The 18,745-nt window shown below is 34.5% G+C and overlaps 3 protein-coding genes across 3 annotated transcripts; 1 reads left to right on the forward strand and 2 right to left on the reverse strand.

Moving 5' to 3' along the window:
* The first annotated feature begins 4,502 nt into the window (after nucleotides 1-4,502).
* LOC108453358 (fimbrin-5-like) lies at nucleotides 4,503-9,340 on the forward strand. The gene is made up of 15 exons (XM_017751420.2): nucleotides 4,503-4,872; nucleotides 5,173-5,295; nucleotides 5,468-5,638; nucleotides 5,775-6,007; nucleotides 6,099-6,270; nucleotides 6,377-6,415; nucleotides 6,545-6,613; nucleotides 6,729-6,845; nucleotides 7,122-7,333; nucleotides 7,412-7,567; nucleotides 7,663-7,862; nucleotides 8,098-8,255; nucleotides 8,347-8,443; nucleotides 8,681-8,772; nucleotides 8,895-9,340. The coding sequence occupies exons 2-15, from the start codon at nucleotides 5,209-5,211 to the stop codon at nucleotides 9,057-9,059; spliced, it is 1,968 nt and encodes a 655-aa protein (XP_017606909.1). The 5' UTR covers nucleotides 4,503-4,872; nucleotides 5,173-5,208; the 3' UTR covers nucleotides 9,060-9,340.
* A 100-nt stretch (nucleotides 9,341-9,440) lies between these two features.
* Nucleotides 9,441-13,682, reverse strand: LOC108453364 (BTB/POZ domain-containing protein At2g04740). The gene is made up of 5 exons (XM_017751432.2): nucleotides 13,080-13,682; nucleotides 11,339-12,098; nucleotides 11,023-11,059; nucleotides 10,804-10,937; nucleotides 9,441-10,072 (listed from the first exon to the last, which is right to left on the reverse strand). The coding sequence occupies exons 1-5, from the start codon at nucleotides 13,549-13,551 to the stop codon at nucleotides 9,721-9,723; spliced, it is 1,755 nt and encodes a 584-aa protein (XP_017606921.1). The 5' UTR covers nucleotides 13,552-13,682; the 3' UTR covers nucleotides 9,441-9,720.
* Nucleotides 13,683-14,859: 1,177 nt separating this feature from the next.
* On the reverse strand, nucleotides 14,860-18,424 carry LOC108460232 (uncharacterized). Its single transcript, XM_017759688.2, has 7 exons — nucleotides 17,599-18,424; nucleotides 16,646-16,762; nucleotides 16,215-16,393; nucleotides 16,029-16,122; nucleotides 15,828-15,905; nucleotides 15,598-15,699; nucleotides 14,860-15,210 (listed from the first exon to the last, which is right to left on the reverse strand). The coding sequence occupies exons 1-7, from the start codon at nucleotides 18,088-18,090 to the stop codon at nucleotides 15,076-15,078; spliced, it is 1,197 nt and encodes a 398-aa protein (XP_017615177.1). The 5' UTR covers nucleotides 18,091-18,424; the 3' UTR covers nucleotides 14,860-15,075.
* Nucleotides 18,425-18,745: the final 321 nt, after the last annotated feature.

Below are 18,745 nucleotides of genomic sequence, written 5' to 3' on the forward strand. Positions count from 1 at the left end.
CCTCGTCAAAACTTTAAGCCCATTGCCACTGTTCCATAGTACCCAACCACTGTCGAAAATATGTGTTCGTTTGACCCTCCATGTCACTCTCAAGTCGAGTCATTCTTTGGCAGAAAATGTGTGGCTCTAGCTCGTGCGCTATATATGTATTAAGAAAAGATAAGTTACAGTATTGCTCTAAAACATTAAAACTTATATTGAAAAGATAAGGTAATCATTTACCCATTTTCACAACTTGTCTTTTCTAGTCTGCATTCTTATAATCTCGATGGAAGTTAGCCGCGATATATCGGATGCAGTAAATGGATCTCCATGGTATACTGGAATGTCTAATGGCAGTAATTAATCCTTTCTCTCTACCGAAGATGATGCAAATATTATCGTTGCTAATAACATACCTCCACAGGTTGGTAAGGAAGAATTCTCATGATTCCATGTTCTTCTTATCTATGATGGAAAATACTATCAGGAGCACGTTTCTATTACCGTCTTCATATAGTTAGGTCCCATCCACTTGCACAAACAACTGTAGTTGGTCATCCGGGCCGTAATAAGGTCGTAGTGGGGAAATACGCGCACACATGGATCAAACGTCTAGAACATCAGATGGAAAATTCTTTTTCCTGGCTGTAGTTGGTCATCTGAGCCGTAATAAGGTCGTGTCTGTAACTCAATGATAGTCCCGTGTACGTACTCCTGCATAGCGGCTATCCATCCCTGTAGCTCGTTATACGATGCATCGAAATCCCCATACAATTGCTCTATTGCCATCTATTTAGTTATCCACACCTTTCGATATGATACTCGATACTAAAATCGTACCTGTATTTTGGCAATCAGTACCGAAACTTTAATGGTCAGCATGTCCTTCACCATTGCCATGATACACGTACAGATAGTTTTAGAATCAAGTTTTTGATGATCTTCTGTCATACGTGTTGATGTACATGTGTGAGGCCCAACAAATATGCGTATCACCCACATCTGCGAATTTTGAATAAATGCAGCTCATACCCGCCAATTGTAGTCTTCCACCGACTTCCAACACCCCCTAATATATAATGTCGGTTTAGACACTGTAACTTTGTAATCCACTGATATATTCATGCTATACCGCTTAATAGCAAATACGCACTCTTCTTTACTTTTGAATTTTTGGCCTACAAACAACTCCTCAAGATCAAAATTTACGGCCAGTCGGTGAGCAAGAAGTATTTCAGGGTACTCTGAAAACTCAGCTACATGCGCCACATCAGGGTCTATAAGCGACATGTGTAGCCCAAGATTATTGTGTATCACAATACGTCACATTTGGTTCCCGATCAAAAACGTGTTAATGTTTCCATCGTCATTCATGTCAGCATCGTCAATATCATCAGGAACATCGTTCACATCGGGATTATTATCACTATCGACCTCTTGATCACAAGGATCACTACTATTGTATCCATCATCACCAACCACATCAATATCGGGTGAAACATTAAGATCAATATCGATCCCACGTATAGCTGATTCACTATCAACGTACTATATTGGAGCCATCATGCACGGTTCTTAAGCTTCATGTTCTTCATTATATGCAGTGAGATATTCATTTTGCTCCATACCGGCTAACTCAACAAATAAGTGAATCAGTGCATTTTTTCACTCTTATTCCCACAGTAAAAAGTGATCATTGTCTCCACATCTTCGTCATTTACAAGTTCCATTTCGGTGAATTTGATGGGATCTGTCGAAACTGGAACCTTGTAGAAAAGTTTCGAAATCCTTCTCCCACAACGTCTAACAATTTTTGCGTTAATCCTTCCCTTCATACCATCCAACGAAACATTTCTATTAAATCTCATTGCTATTTGTTGTCGACATTCAGATATGCATCCAACGGTTGTTGTCAAGATGATTCCATCAAAATAAACGCATACAAAAAGTTGATTATCCATCTTTAATACTCAATCTATTAAAAAGTAAACAAAATTTCTCAAAACAATTTCGAATAACAAATAAATTACTTAAATAAAAAATTAATTAATCAACATGCAATTTTTTTCATTCATAAGCTCAAACTTTTTCAGTTCTCATTTTGTACATGAACAACATTTATCTTTTCATTTAACCACTTAAATTCAGTTATACATTTGTTTCCATCTCCGATCCTGTATCTTCATCTGGGAGATTATCTACAATCCAATTTAGAAATTCTTGATTCTCTTCATATTCATCTTTTACAATCTAATTTAGAAATTCCTCGGGATCTTCTGGCTCTTCAATCTTTATAACGGGTATTGAATATACAAGTTCTCTTAGTAATTTCCTAACAACTAATTTATCCATCCATGATTTGTCAAACACATTTTGCTCCCCAGTCAACTTTCGTGAACCTATACTTTGTTTCGCTATTTTCCTTGCTCTATCAAAAATTATAAACTTCACGAAGTTCATAATTAGATTCCAATAGGTTTGTGGTACCGATGTTTTCCAAAGTTCGTCTAAAATGATTTGATGCTCCCGTTCTACTAATGACCCTCTAAGGGTTAAGTATTGCACATTATTATTTTTAATCATGTCATGACCCTTCCACAACACTTTTTGCATCTTTTGATTTACGGTAATAAGGTGTTGAACAATGTCTTCTTCTGGTTTCATTCTGTAATCTTGCACTTCTCTCATCATCTTATCAACTTTCTCCCTTTGTGCTAAAATTATTATCTCATCAGGCAATACCAAATATGTTGTCATTCCTAACAATATGTATAACAAAAATATTTTCAGTTGTTATCACTAATTAACAATTACTTTATAATAGTTTTACTAACATCAAAACTTTCAAATATATTAAAAAAATTTAAAACATAACATTCACAATAAACACATAATTAATCTAAATACAAAACTTACTAAAAAGTCACAATAAACAAAATAACTTTTAAAACAAAACATAAAAATAACACTAAACAAACTATATAATACTAACAAAATATTTTTCTTATCATAATCTATTCTATTTAAAAATAACAAAAAAGAAAATACCTTTTATTTCTTCTCTTAAATAACAAAAAGAAAATACCTTTTATTTCTTCTCTTCTCTTCTCCTCTCTTCTTCTGTAATTTTTTTTTTACTGGAAAATGTTTTTTTCTTTCTTTCTTCTCTTCTCCCTCTCTTCTTCTGCAATTTTATTTTTACTGTTGTGTGCCTTCATTTTAACACTGAGGGCTTAATAAGGGGTTTGGGGGTGTGGGTGCTGCTTGTGCCATGTCAGCAACTGGTGCCCCCTCTGGCACATCCACCTCTATATTTTTATATTTTTTTCAGCTTTTATTTTGTTTACTGTTTATATTTTTTTTAACTGATTATATCAAAAATCATGGTGGTCACGCCACTGCCAGAGGCGGCACCACCCTGGATGTACCATTTTAGTACATAATTTTTTGTTTGTACCATTTTGATGTTTTTTTATATATATTATATTAGTAAAAAACCCATTAACTAGCATCAAATAAACCATAAAATAGAAAGAAAAAAAGCACGAGTATCATATTATATTTAACATATTAAACAAATTTACAATTGAAGCTAAATTTATTCTATTAATAAACTCTTACCAAATCAATTAAAATTAAATTAAATATTAAAAAGTTAACATTGTTACTTTTAGGTGTCAATATTTGTAACTTTTGACAAATACAAATGCCACACTAGATGAGAAAAAAAGAGAGACAAATATGGCACAAAAAATTTTATCAAATTTAAATATCAAATAATTTATTAAGCGTAGAACTAATGAGAGATAGTTAGTCATTGAATTTAACTACTTTTTTCAACTTAGTCTTTATCTTTTTTTTGTCCATGTTATTCTTAACACCTTACAGTTTCGCAGTTTTGGTCCATGTCATAACATGTCAATATGATATTATGACATATCATCATCTAAAAATTATGTAATAATGTGGCACAATCTCCAAGTCCAACATTATCTAGGGACCAAAATTTTAAAAAAAAAAGTTGCCACATTCCAAGGCTAAAATGGACAAAGTAAAGTTTAGGGACCAAATTAAAAATTTTGCTAAGTTTAGTGACTAAATAATAGCTTACCTCAATTAGTCATAAAAGAGTAAGGAGTAAACTACACCATTAGTTACTAAACTATTGATAAGTTTTTGTTTTGATCATTTAACTCAAAAAAATTATAATTTAGTTACTGAACTATTTATAAGTTTTTATTTGACTCACTGAACAATTCAAAAAAAATTATTTAAGCCACTTGTCTGTTAAGTTTTTTTAAAAAACGTTCTACCAACGAGTTTCAAAGTCATTTCATAAAAAAATTAAATTATAGAAAAAATAATAAAAGAAAACTTTTGATTAATATAGGCAATAAAAATAAAAAAATTATATAACATCAATTTTAATAACTCAAAATTTAAATAAAATTTTAAATAATTTATTCATCAAATTCTAACTTTAAAATAAATATATACACATTTAATGACTAATTGTGCAGTTTGTCAAGATTTAGAAGAATAATCACTAGAATTGAACTTTATGGTGTCATTTCAGATAAATGAAAACCCCACAAAAAAATCCCTTCTCTGTTTTTATTTAGCCTTTTCTCTCTCTTCTCATTCTCTCATTCACATTTGCAATCGACAGTATTGGCGGGTTCTCTGGGGAGTATACGCTTTTCTCTCATCTTCATTTCCTTCACTCAATTCAATCATTTTTCATAACCCAATAGCAAAAATCATCCCTTCTTTTCTCTCTTGCCTGAAAACCATACATACAACGAGCGAAACAACAAAAAAAAAAAAAATGGAGTGAACCACCCTTCAATCTTAGCTGTTCTATCTCTGACTTTTTCTGTTTCTCATAAGGTTCTTATCCCTCATCATTGTTTCTTTGATGGGTCCTTTTTGTTTTTTTATTTTATTTTTTCTAATGTTTGTTTTTTTATATATATATATATTATTGTAATTTTCTTTTGGGTTTTCGTAGTTTGGTTTGATCGTTTGTCCTATTGAATTATATATGTGCATGCACGTTAATTTTAAACCTACGTGATGGTTTCTCAATTGGGTTTCTCTTTGTTTTTGCATTCATTGGATCTGGTTTTTGTTGAAACGTAGTAATGGTCCTTTGATTTTTTTTTTAAATTTTTTATTTTGTGATTAAAGGTAGCATTTTTGGTGGAAACCAGCAAGGCAAAAACAATGTCTAGTTATCAAGGTGTCATCGTTTCTGATCCTTGGCTTCAAAGCCAGTTCACTCAAGTTGAGCTCCGTACCCTTAAATCCAAGGTAACCTTTATTTTTTTTGTCTAAAAGATTCAATTTTTAGTTTATAATTCTTCAACATATAGTTTGCTTTTTGTATGCAAATGTACCAAGTATTATTGTTTTAATTAGATTATGTAGTGAATTGGCAACCTTTGTTTTGTGATGGGACATTGAATTATCTGTTTACCTTCAGTTTATCAACGTGAGGACTCAACATGGTCGTGTTACTCTCGGTGATTTGCCGCCAGTTTTCTCCAAGTTGAAGGCTTTTACTGAAATGTTCAATGAGGATGAGATTAAGACTGTTTTGGGAGAATCCAATAGTGATATGGGTGAAGAAATTGATTTCGAGGGCTTTCTTCGGGTGAGTCTTCTCGATGTAGTGTATCCACTACTTTTCTAGCTTTGTTAATGATGAAGAAGATGATATGTTGTGTGATTTGGCTTGTTTTGCATATCTTGTTCTTAAGTTGAATCTGTGTGATTTGGTGAATTGGCAGGCTTATTTAAATTTGCAAACTCATGCAATCGAAAAATCGGGTGGAACAAAATCTTCGTTTCTCAAGGCAACCACAACCACTTTTCATCATGCTATTAATGAATCCGAGAAGGCTTCTTATGTTGCTCATATTAATAACTACCTAGCTGAAGATAAATTCTTGAAAGATTTTCTTCCTATTGATCCAGCTACTGATGCCTTATTCGATCTTGCTAAAAACGGAGTTCTTCTTTGGTTGGTTCGCTAGACATACTTGAAACAGCTTTACTCCCTTGTGTTTATTCATGATTTGAAGTTTGTTGATGTTTTTAGCACTTTAATGCAGCAAGCTTATCAATGTAGCTGTTCCTGGGACCATAGATGAGAGGGCTATTAACACCAAAAAGGTTCTTAATCCCTGGGAGAGGAATGAGAACCATACTCTTTGCCTTAATTCTGCAAAAGCTATTGGTTGCACTGTGGTTAATATTGGAACACAAGACCTTGCTGAAGGAAGAGTGAGTAAATTCTCCTTCCTGATACCACTTTAGGTGTTATACACTCTTTTTAATATAAATATGCACAATGTTTTAACCTCTTTTTTCATCCTTTTTCTTTTTGTAGCCCCATCTGATACTTGGATTGATTTCTCAAATTATTAAGGTATTGTGTTTGTATTTCATAGAATCATGGAAATCATATTGATCATATCTGTTTTCTTCATCCCTAGGTGTTTCAAGGGATGCATTTTTAGTTATATTACTAATGAAGTTTACATTGCCATGACATCAGATTCAAGTACTAGCAGATCTCAATCTGAAGAAAACTCCTCAACTCGTGGAATTGGTGGATGATAGCCAGGTCACAGAATGTTAATTGGTTTTGCCTCTTTTCAGAGTTTTGATAATATCATATGCTGGATAAGTTCGGATTTTTCGGGTCAGAAACAAAATTTTCTTTTGTTTGAATTTTGTAGGATGTGGAGGAGCTCTTAAGTTTAGCACCTGAAAAGGTTTTGCTGAAATGGATGAATTTTCATCTGAAGAAAGTGGGATACGAAAAGCAGGTTACAAACTTCTCTACAGATTTGAAGGTGAGAAAAACACGTCAATTCAATAATTCCAGACGAGGCCATGTCAAACGTTATCCACAAAAGATAATTCTTGTCATGGTTTTTGCCTTTTTTGTGCTGCACTAATCTTCAGCTTTGGGCCTTAAGTTCCACTAATCTCAGCAATTATATAACAGATTCGCAAACAACACCTCCTCAATGGGATAAAGATTTGATTCATGGTTATTTAAAATAAAATAACAAGTAGTTGTTGATGTGTAAACATTGCCACTTGTCAATAAACCTCTTTATTTGTAGGATGGAGAGGCATATGCATACCTGCTTAATGCGCTTGCCCCTGAACACAGTACCCCCTCAACTTTGGATACAAGTGATCCAACCGAAAGAGCAAACATGGTTCTTCAGCAGGCTGAGAAATTGGAATGCAAAAGATTTCTCACTCCCAAGGACATTGTTGAGGGCTCACCAAATCTCAATCTTGCATTTGTTGCACAAATTTTCCACAACAGGTGATTTTGTCAACTAGTTAGTGAACTGATGTAGCTTCTGTTCCATGTATTTTAACTAGCATATAATTTCTCTTGCAGGAATGGTTTATCTACTGAAAGCAAAAATATGTCCCATGCTGAGATGATGAGCGATGATGTAGAAACTTCTCGTGAAGAGAGATGCTTTCGACTTTGGATTAACAGTCTTGGAATTTCTACATATGTCAACAATCTTTTTGAAGATGTTAGAAACGGGTAATGTTCTCTTTGTCTTTTAAATGTTTTTCTTTCCCAGAAATATCAAGCAGTTGTTGGATATTGTTTGGTTTTCACCTTTTTTGTGCCTGCAGATGGGTTATGCTAGAGGTTTTAGACAAACTTTTTCCTGGAACGGTAAACTGGAAGCAAGCTAATAAGCCTCCTATAAAGATGCCATTTAAAAAGGTTGAGAATTGCAATCAAGTTATAAATATTGGGAAGGATTTAAACTTCTCACTTGTGAATGTAGCTGGCAATGATGTTGTGGCAGGAAACAAGAAACTTATAGTTGGTAAGATCTTTCTCTTTACGTTTTCCAACAGTACTTCTGCCATCTGTTTCTGATTGTTAATGGAGAAACACTTTTAACCTTTTTATGCCATTCTCTAGTGCTCTCAGGGGCTGTTATTTTGAAGTTGTGGCCTTACAGTGGCTAGCTTTTGAGTGGCACACTTTTTCTATATTACTCCACCATGTTCTGTAAAACAACTTCACTCTTCTCATTTTCTTTTCTGCCTCATTTCCAGCATTTTTATGGCAACTCATGCGGTTCTCTATGCTCCAACTCCTTAAAAACTTGAGGTCTTACTCTCATGGTAAAGAAATTACTGATGCCGACATTCTGAACTGGGCTAACAATAAAGTAAAGAAGTCAGGTAGAACCACTCAAATGGAGAGCTTCAAGGTACTTAATCATTAGAACAAAATCGTATCTTAAAATTTCTGTTGTTACACATAGACTGATGCTCTTCTTTTTGTTGGACTCTCGGGTTTAGGATAAAAGCCTTTCAAATGGTGTATTCTTCCTCGAGCTTCTTACTGCAGTGGAGCCAAGGGTGGTTGACTGGAATCTCGTTACCAAGGGAGAAACCGGTATGCCATCACTTCACCTTTCCATGAAACATGGTTCAGTATAATATTTTATAACACACGAGCAGTAAAAATAAGTACCTGCCAAGATTTGGTTCTTTTTGTTCCCTACCGAGAACCTATGAACTTTACACGCAAAACTTTGTTCAAGTCTCACACTTGCAAATAAATAGATGATACCATGTACACAAATTCAATGGAAGAGATCTGTTTAGGTTTATTGTTGTTGTCACATTGCAGATGAAGACAAGAAGTCGAATGCAACCTATATAATCAGTGTTGCACGAAAGATTGGATGCTCCATTTTCTTATTACCCGAGGATGTCATAGAGGTAAACCATTTCTGAGTTCAAATCAACATGATGTTAGGCACTTAGTAATGTTGCAGGGGATTGGGATCTTTGTAATGCGCTTAACTTCTCTTTTTTATGTCTGTTTTGCATTACCATAACAGGTAAACCAGAAAATGATTCTAACATTGACTGCCAGCATCATGTACTTTTGCCTACAGCAGCAAGGAGAAGGGCCTGATGACAGTGACCTTGCCAGTGAAGTCTCGAGGTTGTCTGTTGACGGTTCAGTTTCAGATGCTGCTCCATCTCCCCAAGCTGAAGATTAGGAATTCCCGTAATAATTGAAGAAAATTATGGTAACAAATAATGACCTTAGATAAGCTTTCTAGTTTTTTTTTTTCCCCTTAAAAAACTGTGTCTCAAAGCAACTGGAACTAAGAGGCATTGTTCCAGCTTTATTGCCTTTTTTTGTAGACCACAGGAGAAAAGAAAAGATATGGGTCTGTAAAAAAAAAATTAACTACTGTTGGAAAATATTATTTGGATTGCATTGATTTTCATATGCTGAATAATGCAGAAGAGGGGGAGAATTTCAATTGGATTAGAAGCACTTGGCAATATTATACATATATATGGCATGTTAAGATAGTAAAAAGGTCAAAGTGAAATTATCATTATAGTACAGTGGCCAAAGCAGATATTAAACCTTATTAAAACAAAACTTGAAAACATTTCTAATTTCATTCTGCAAAATTACACATAAAAATCATATAACTCTTTGCTGCTATCATCCAATACTAGCAAAGAGAGTAACCAAAAAAAGGGTAAAAACACTCACAGAACTGTTTGTATTAGGAAATACAGCATTATCCATAAGAGACTTATATTTCTGTCAAATATATATAGGGAAAAGAAAGAAAATTTCTATGCTTAAGATTTATCAGTTCATTTCAAGCAAAGACCAGACGGATGAATAAAATAAAGAGCTTATACAACATGATCATGGCCATCAGCAGCAGAAGGAAGAGATTTTTCTTGTTCTGCAACAACCATAAGCATCTCTAAGCGCTTATCAAAAAGTAGAGCACTCTCATCTCTCTTGTCAAGCTCAGCACCTTCTGCTTCAAGCCATTTTTCTCGAAGATCATCCAAAAGATTGGCTTGGTCCGTATTGATTACAGCTCCTGGGGCACTTGGAACTGTAGTCCGGAGTGATGAATCTCCAGATGGTGGTGGCAGTGTCAAAAGCATTGCTCGGAACTCACTTGTGTCGGCAAATGTCTCAAAGTTACAAGCAATTGTATCTAGACAATACTCCCGTATCTTCAAAACACCATACCTACACATGTGAATTAAAATTATAAAATAGAAGGCTTTATGGCCATAACGGCTAGTCTAAGGCTGATAATGGCATTAGTTCATCTATCGACAAGTACAAAAGTTCCACGTAAAAGCAATTCCTGAACTATTCCGGCAGGCCAAGTAAAAGCTGCATCCTAAGAGTCTACAACTCCCAAAGCTCCATTCAACAATCAACAAATAACTGTTGATTACTGTACCTCCATTTGGTAAAAGCACCATAGAAGGCCCTGAATTAGGAGTCGGACTACATTTTGCCCCCTCTACTAAAAAAATAAGTAAATTAATCCCTGTACGTTTGGTCAAAGAGCAAACCAATCCTTCAGTTAAAAATTCCATCCATTTCTATTGTTAAAAACCGGTCCTTGTACATCAACATGATGTACACATGGCATGCTATGTGTCACTTTCCAGTTATTCCGTTAGCCACGTCAATTTTTTAACAATATAAAAAGATGAAATTTTTAATAAAAATGACCAATTTGCTCTTTAGATTTAACGTACAAGAACTAATTTTCTCATTTTTAGTAGAGGTACTATGGGTTTCTCTGATACTTTTATCTACCTCTAGTAGCACGCAAGTACAAAATCCATTCCTAGACCAGCAATGACTCTAACGTTCATTACCCCCATATAAATAATTTTTAAAGAAATAAGGCATTGATCTCATTCTTCATACTTCAGAGGAAAATAAAAGGTGATATACCATACATGTCAGATAATACAAGCCAATGGCACAATTCTGCCGGTGAGACCATCTCTAGATGTGGCAACAGTACATCAGCGACAGCACGCTTCAAAGGAAATAATAGATAACGAGAAGCAGCATCAAACATTTCCTCTGCCTGATTAATTAGAACAGTTAAAAATCGAATAATCATTCATTTAACTGATGTATATGAGTCACTTTCACAAGACAATATATGGTACCTGAGCAGGGTCTATATCTGTCAAACCATCAGTGTACCTGAGGCAGTTATGGAGCTATTATAAGTTCCATGAAGTTATGAGAGACTATGAATAACTAAAGCACACTTGACCATGCCTCAAAGGATATCAAGTAACAAATCTCTCGTCCCTTTACTAACATGATCTATGATGCAAGACAGCTTCAAGACCTTCACACTAGTAGCACTAATGTCCAAACCACAGAACCAATTTAGAAAAAGAAAATCCTAGACTTTAGTTACAGAGCTGAAGTAAAAAGTAAGAAGTTGGAGAAAAAAAATAAAAAAAGAACACTTACATATACTCGATCATTTTCTCAAATGCCTCAGCACTCAAATCGTGTTCTTCTAGATATGGAAGGGTATCACTAGAAAATGCATCTGTTCGTTCATAAAATTCTTTCATACGAGACAATCTTGTTTTAAAATATTCTGATCTTGATGCTAAAACAACTTGATGACAACGGAAAATCCTTTTGTCAACTCTTACACAAATATCTGCAAGATCATCCAGAGAGTCACTTAACTGCATTGCACCAACACGAGGCAGTAATCTGTCAACACCAATGTCAAGGCTGTGTTCCTTGGATGACTTTGCCAGGGAAATTTGAAGGATCCGATGCAATGCAGCAGGAAGCCGGTCCTCCTCAGGTAGGGACAGGCCCTGTAAAATATACCGTTTTTGAGAGTTGTCTACATCTCTCAATGCTTTGTATTCAGCATATTTTTGGTGAATCAGTTCTTTCTCTAGAATCCTTTGTAGTGATTCACATTTGCATACTTTACAAATTCTCACAAGATCTTCCATATCATCTACAGCAACCTCTAGTCTGTCAGAATAAAAGAAGTGGATGAGGCTATACAGAGCAGGATACGACAACTTTTCTCTTGAAAATCGAACTTCATTGCGACCTTTCCAGTCACTTTCAAACTTTTTCCTAAAAAAAGGTGACCGGGAACTTAAAATAAATCTATGAGCTTCAATGGGTCTGCCTTGCACAAAAAATACAACATCTGGTGGGAAATAATAGGAACTTGATGCCCCATTGGATGCAAAACCTGATTGGATATTCAGCGTCATGTCAGACTCATACATGCATATTACTCTCAGAAGAACAATACTTGCAACTAAAATGTGCTTATATTTAGGGACCCAATAACTTAACCAAAAGCAATTGACTTAAGATTTCATCAAAAATTTCAGTGTTTCCCTATTTTTGATATCTAGGGACGAAAAAATTTAACAAAAGTGCTCTTCCAAAGCTAGCTTTCACATTTACTTCATTAAGAAAATAGATTGCCTCTGATGGACAAATATAAAGTTCTGAGACAATCATGCTAGAAGCTTACTAAAAACACGCACGTGCACACGGTGGGGTCTAAAAGCTCCATTCTTCAATTGAATTAAAGATTTGACTTGAAGCTACTCACCATGAGCTGATAGAACTTATGCGATACCACCATGCCCCAACAATTAACTTTCTTTTTTAAATAAGTACCCCCTAGACTTTAGTACCCTCAAAGTGGATCACAGCACCATATAACTTACAACCATTCTCTAATGTTAGCATTACAGGTCAAAGAAAACCAAAATGATCGAAACTCAATATACCGTTTTTATAATATTGAATCCTTGACGCTAATTTAATGAGCACATGACCTTAAACCAATCATCCTTATTAGCCAACATCGTTTTTGAAATTAGAGAAATGAAGAGAAGATAAGTGTAATGATGAAATTACTCTTTATTTAGTCAAAACAGGGGAGCAATTCTTAGTCCAAAATTTGAGATCTTTCCAATAATTATAAACAAAAAACACCAATACGCCAATGTATCAAAACTCCACTTTTACTAAACATCAACCATTAAGCAATTCCAAAATTGAAAGCCAGCAATACAAGTATACAACCAGCATTAATCAAGCCACATTTCACTAAATAAGAACAATAATCAAGGCTTAATTAAGTAGCATCAGCTTAATCCTAATAAACCCAAACCGAGAATTGAATAAAAGGGGGGGGGAGAGGGGATGAACTGACCCGAAACCTGGAAATGCAACCCACTCTCAGTAGCCTGGTCGAGAAAACCCCGATTAGCCTCACAGCTCAAGAAAGTATCTCTAAGGGCACCCTGTAACGGCCCAAGAGGCGGTGGCCGAGCCTCAAAAGCCTTGAGAAGTTTCCTAACCTTCAAGTTCAAAGCAGCATAGTGACACCTATCCCCATCAAAGGTATGTTCGGAGCAAATAGCCCCATTCTCCAGTAACATACGGGCAGCATCCAAGTGCCCAGCTAAGCAAGCATAGTACAAGGCAACGGAATCCCAGTTATCCCGGGCGTTAACGTTGACGCCGGACTCGAGGAGGTAACGGAGACGGTCGACGTCGCCGGCACGTGAAGCTTCGAAGATGTCACCGTTGGGAACCTTCTTAAGTGGGACAGAGGCGGTGAAGTCAGAGGCGTCAAGGTCTATGTCGTCGAGCTCGGAGGAATGGGGTGAAGCTGAGGGCATTTGGGAATGGCTATGGAGATTTTCACTTCAGTTCCGGTTTTGGGTCGAGGCTCCTGTGGGAAGGGTCTTATTGCAATTGGAGGGAAGGGAAAATCTATATTTTGGGCCCATAAAAATGAAAATTATTGGATTCGGATTTCTTGCAACCTGGATTTTTGTCCTAAGTCATAACCGTTTCCCTTTCACAAGTTAACTTTTTAAGGGTTAAAATATGCCATGAGTCTTTATACTTTTTATAAATTTGAAATTTAGTCTCTATATTTTTATTTTTAGGAACTTAGTCCCAGTATTTTTCGGATTTCAAAATTCATGTTTTAAGTCAAAGCAATATTAACAATTGGACCTGAATTTTGAAATTCGAAAAGTAGAAGAACTAAATTTCTAGAAATAAAAGTATAGGGACTATATTCTAAATTTATTAGGAGTACATAAATTTATGACATATTTTAACCTTTTTAAAAAGGTTAATTTCGGCACACATATCTATCAATCAGGTTCTTTCAACTTAGTCATTAGTTTGGATGTTACTCAAATCAAACCTGGATAAAGTATATTTAAAATCAATGGATCAAATTTGTAAAGACACATATACTTATTACATAAACAACTTGAACCTAATATGTTAAAAATTTTGAAATAATCTTGAAATTTTTTCTAAATGTATCATATTCAAGTTATCCATGAAATAAATAAATATTTATAATTTATCTACATAATTAAATATGTGTTACATGTCAAATCAAAATTCACAATTAACGCTTAAATTGATTGATAAATTTAAGTAAAGACTTGGTCGGTACAATGCTAATATTCTAAAGACTTAATTAAAAATTTTTGAAATCTAAAGGTGAATTTGAAATATAAATGATAGTTTGGGATGTTTTATATAACATTTTTACACAAAATTACTGAAAAATTGGATGTGAGATCTTTTTTCCCCTGAAGCATAACTTTTGGTTATATTTTCCATTAAAGAAAAGTTATATTTTAAAATGGTTAAATTTTACTATTAGTACATATATTTTGTAAAAGTTGTTAAACAATTCTAATCTCTATGTTTTTCAAATTGGTCAATTTTAAATTTCTATATTAATGGTTATGGTCCATTAACTGAAGTTTAGTGAATAAAAGGTGAAAATAACAATCCCTCATTACATCACACATATGACTATATTTGTCACATTAGATTTTAGGAATAGCAAAAACTTAACTTAATAAATTTAACAGAGAATTGAAATTTAAATTTAAAAAGTACAAAAACTAAAAAGTGACCAAATTAAAATAACGTTCGTAAGGTCCAACAACTAATTGCAGAATTTAACCTTTATATTGCCCAATGACAAAGTACAGAAATTCATTTGAAGATGATTAGGTAACAAATTTAGTCATATAATTTAAACAAATGTGCAAAACAAACTTCAGCAATGTAAAGTATATGACCTTCAAACTTTACATTTTTATCAACTAAGTCCCTATAGCTTAATCTTTTCATTACAAACTTGGGTCTTACCACAGTCATTGTTGTTACCTGTCATCTTCTCTCAGAGAATTTAATCTTCTTAATCTCTCGTCAAGCTCTTTCATTACTTCCGGTTCCTGCTTTTTCCTTTGCTTCGATATAGTGTTTGTCGTCATAAACCCAATTTTATTGAATGCAACCTGTAGAGATATAGGGCAAGATGTATCACAATGGAACAATGGTACTTCAGATACATACACCAAGTCTATAGTCCGTACTCGTAAAAGAGCTAGACCAAGAAGGTAAAAATAGGGCCAACCAATATCCATGTCGGAAAACTTATCAAACAAATAAGTGTCTACCGTTTCTTTCTAGCAAAAGAAGACATATGGTATCGGTGTTCTGTTTATACTCAATAGGTCAGTTCCTAGAAATGTCATGGTAAAACAAATTGAAATGATCTCCTATCCGGTTTATATTGAGGACTAGGTTTGTTACTCTAATTCATTTCTCCGCAGAAAACAAGGAAAGAGGTAGAAGTTAAATAAGAAAAGGAAAACAGAAGAACAATGGATGACTTATAGTACCGTCAATAACTCATCGGGATCGAAAAGGTGATGCGTAGTTCTTTGTATTATATTAATAACATCGCCGACCTGATGTGCTAGAAGTAAATCTTCTTCCTTCATCTGCAAAAGTAGATCGAAGCTTAAATTATCTCTGGTGGTATTGTTTTGACAACCGAGCAAAATTTAAGAATATCGGGAAGAAAAATAATCAGCAAGAATGAAAAGCCAAACGGAAACTGAACCGGCACCTTAAATATAGCCAAAGCTGCATGAAAAAGAACCTTCGCTCCCTCGTAGAAAAGGACATCCCACACACGCAGAGTTGTCTGGACAAATAGCCCGCAAAGAGAAAAGTCAAAAAGTGACAAATTTGGTATCGGCTGCAAAATTTAATCAAGAGATGTCTGTAGGAGGGAATATGTAAAGATGTAACCAAATAATGTTCAAACCTCGGAAGGCAAGCTTTTAGCAAAAAGGCATAGAAACCACTCCGTAGCAACGAGGGAGACATCGAACTCTAATGCTTCCAAATGAGCAGCAATCCTGCACTTATAAGATAAACCCCAGGTTTAATGTATAACAAAAACAGATTAATTTAACGAAAAAAACCATAAATAAATTGAAAAGTTTAATACCTTGGACACTTCTTAGAAAGCAAATCTTTAAAAACCCTTTGCTCAACATGGCATCCGGATAAGTTATTTGTATAGCAGTCGTTAACTAGGACATTTTCAAGGAGAACAGCAAGCATCCAAAATGCATCTTCCTCCGTTTTCATTACAAGCAATAACAATGCCGCGACGTAGTTTAACCCCTACACAAGAAATGACAATGCCGTTACTCAAAAACCAAAGCAAGAAGTATTAACTGTTAATGTCGAAACAAAAGGGAACATCAAATTTGGTAGGAATGATTAGTAACCAAACTAAAAAAAAGAAATGTGGTACGAGTTTGGTTGCAGTTCAAGCAACACGGAATTGCATAAAATGTGTAGTGCCTTGTTAACTTTTGTAATCGGCTGAAAAAATATGAACCAATGGGACACACAAGTGTCGATATAACTCACCTGACAGTACCCCACATCAGAATCACGAAAAGAATACCCCACAAGCACACGCCGGAGAGCTGCATGGCCCTGTGGTGTGTCCAACCATGGGTGACCGGGGAACGTTCGTGGAAGGTCCTACAAGCATATAAGAAAATTTGCAGCACCATAACTACAATACGGTCTATCATTAACAACTCAACAACTTAAATTTTACTCATTCATCTACTAAATCCAAGCTCGAAAAAATAGGATTTTTAGTTTCTATCAAAATCCAACCAAACAGATTTCCACGGGATAAAAGTACCATGGAGGCCCCTGAACTAGGAGTTAGAATGCATTTTGCCCCTTCTACTAAAAATAGGCAAATTAATCCATGTATAATAGATCGAACAGCAAATTGGTCCTTCTATTAAAATTTTCATCCATTTCTACAGCTAAAAACTGGTCCCTGTATATAGGCATAGATACAATTTTAGTTATTCTATCATCCACCCCAGTTTTTAACAGAACAAATGAATCAAATTTTAACAGAAAAGAACAACTTGCTCTTTGGTTTAACTTACAAAAATCAATTTACCCATTTTTTTATTAGGGCCTCCAAGGTACCTTTACCATTTCCACAGTTATATTTCAAAGATAAACTTCCCAATTCTCTTAAATTTTGGTTCAATAGCTTCAGATGGCAGAGCACAACCTTCCTCATTATCAAGTACATTCAATAAACTTCATTGTCAAGGCATAAACATATAATATATATTCATTTAAACTCCAAAATCTTAAGATTTCATTCCAAAAAAGAAAACCCTTTTGTATACAGATCAATATAAAATGAATTACCATCTCAAAACCCCAATATTTAACCTATGAATTCATCTTTACATTCAGGTCCATCAACAATTGTCAGTTCCAAATTCATTATGCATTATCAATCAAAACACAGATCCACAATCAAGCAATGCAAGGGTACTTACATGATCAATCTGTCGTGTAGCAGGTGTGACTTTACCTTCCACCGCTTTAGTCAAATCATTATAATAACTTTCAGGCACCGTGGATTTCTTCTTAGCAGCGCCTGAAAGTGAGAACCAAACCTTAGGCCTAAGCACAGGTGGAATACCTTTCCTAATAAGCTTCTTCAATGTCATAGCATTAGCCAAAGCTGAAAATTTGAGTGAAGATTTCAAAACAATCCCTTCAGATAATGAAGAAACTTGTGGTTGTAAATACCAATTGGCTCCTTTGCTTGCTTCAAGTGCCCACCAAACACGCCCTTGTTGCCTTACTTTTTCTCTAACCTCATTCAATACATTAACATCGTCCACATTGCCTTCTACTGTGAACCCATAAAGGTCTTGGAATTTCACTGTTAGATTTGCTCTTCTTGTGTGGATACTTGGCCTTAAGATCGGTAGCTGTGCTTGTAATTCCGTGGCAAGGTCCCTTTTGCTTTGGGCACCATGCATTTTTTTGTTCGGTGGTTGTGGTGATAGATCAAGAGGAAAACGAAGAAATGGGTTATGGGGGATTTGTCAAAATTAGAGAAAGCTGTAAGCTTTGAACCATGAAAAGGTCAAATTTTTTTTTTCAAGCTTGCAAAGTTGGAAATTTGAAGAAAGGTTGAGCCTTGCAAATGGGGGTTTTATTTAACTTTCAAGAAAATTGATGACAGGAAGAGTTACAGACAAGACAGTGGGGGCAAAAAGAAAATCCCACAGTGATGATGTTTGGATATACATGAAATTTCCTTATGTTTTAATAATACATTTTCTTTTCTTAAAAGAAAATTATTTTCAAAAACCGAATAGTCCCGTCGAGCTGGGTGTAAATACGCTACTAATATATTTTATATTTGTTTAAATTTATTTATATTTATAATTAATTAATTAATATTTATTTTAAATTTGTTTATTTTTAAAAAGTTTTAAAAATATTTATATTATTTTAATTTAATATTTTTCATATCTATAGGCATCATGAGGCAAAATTTTACAAATATGCTGAAAAAAATTATTTAAGAAATTATGTTGTTTTTTTTAAATTTATCGGTTAATATTATTTTTGGAGAGAGAAAGAAAAAACGTGTTTTCCTTTCAACCATAAATTTTTCAACAACTAAAA

Source organism: Gossypium arboreum, chromosome 7 (genome assembly GCF_025698485.1).
Source record: "Gossypium arboreum isolate Shixiya-1 chromosome 7, ASM2569848v2, whole genome shotgun sequence".
NCBI classification, from domain to species: domain Eukaryota; kingdom Viridiplantae; phylum Streptophyta; class Magnoliopsida; order Malvales; family Malvaceae; genus Gossypium; species Gossypium arboreum.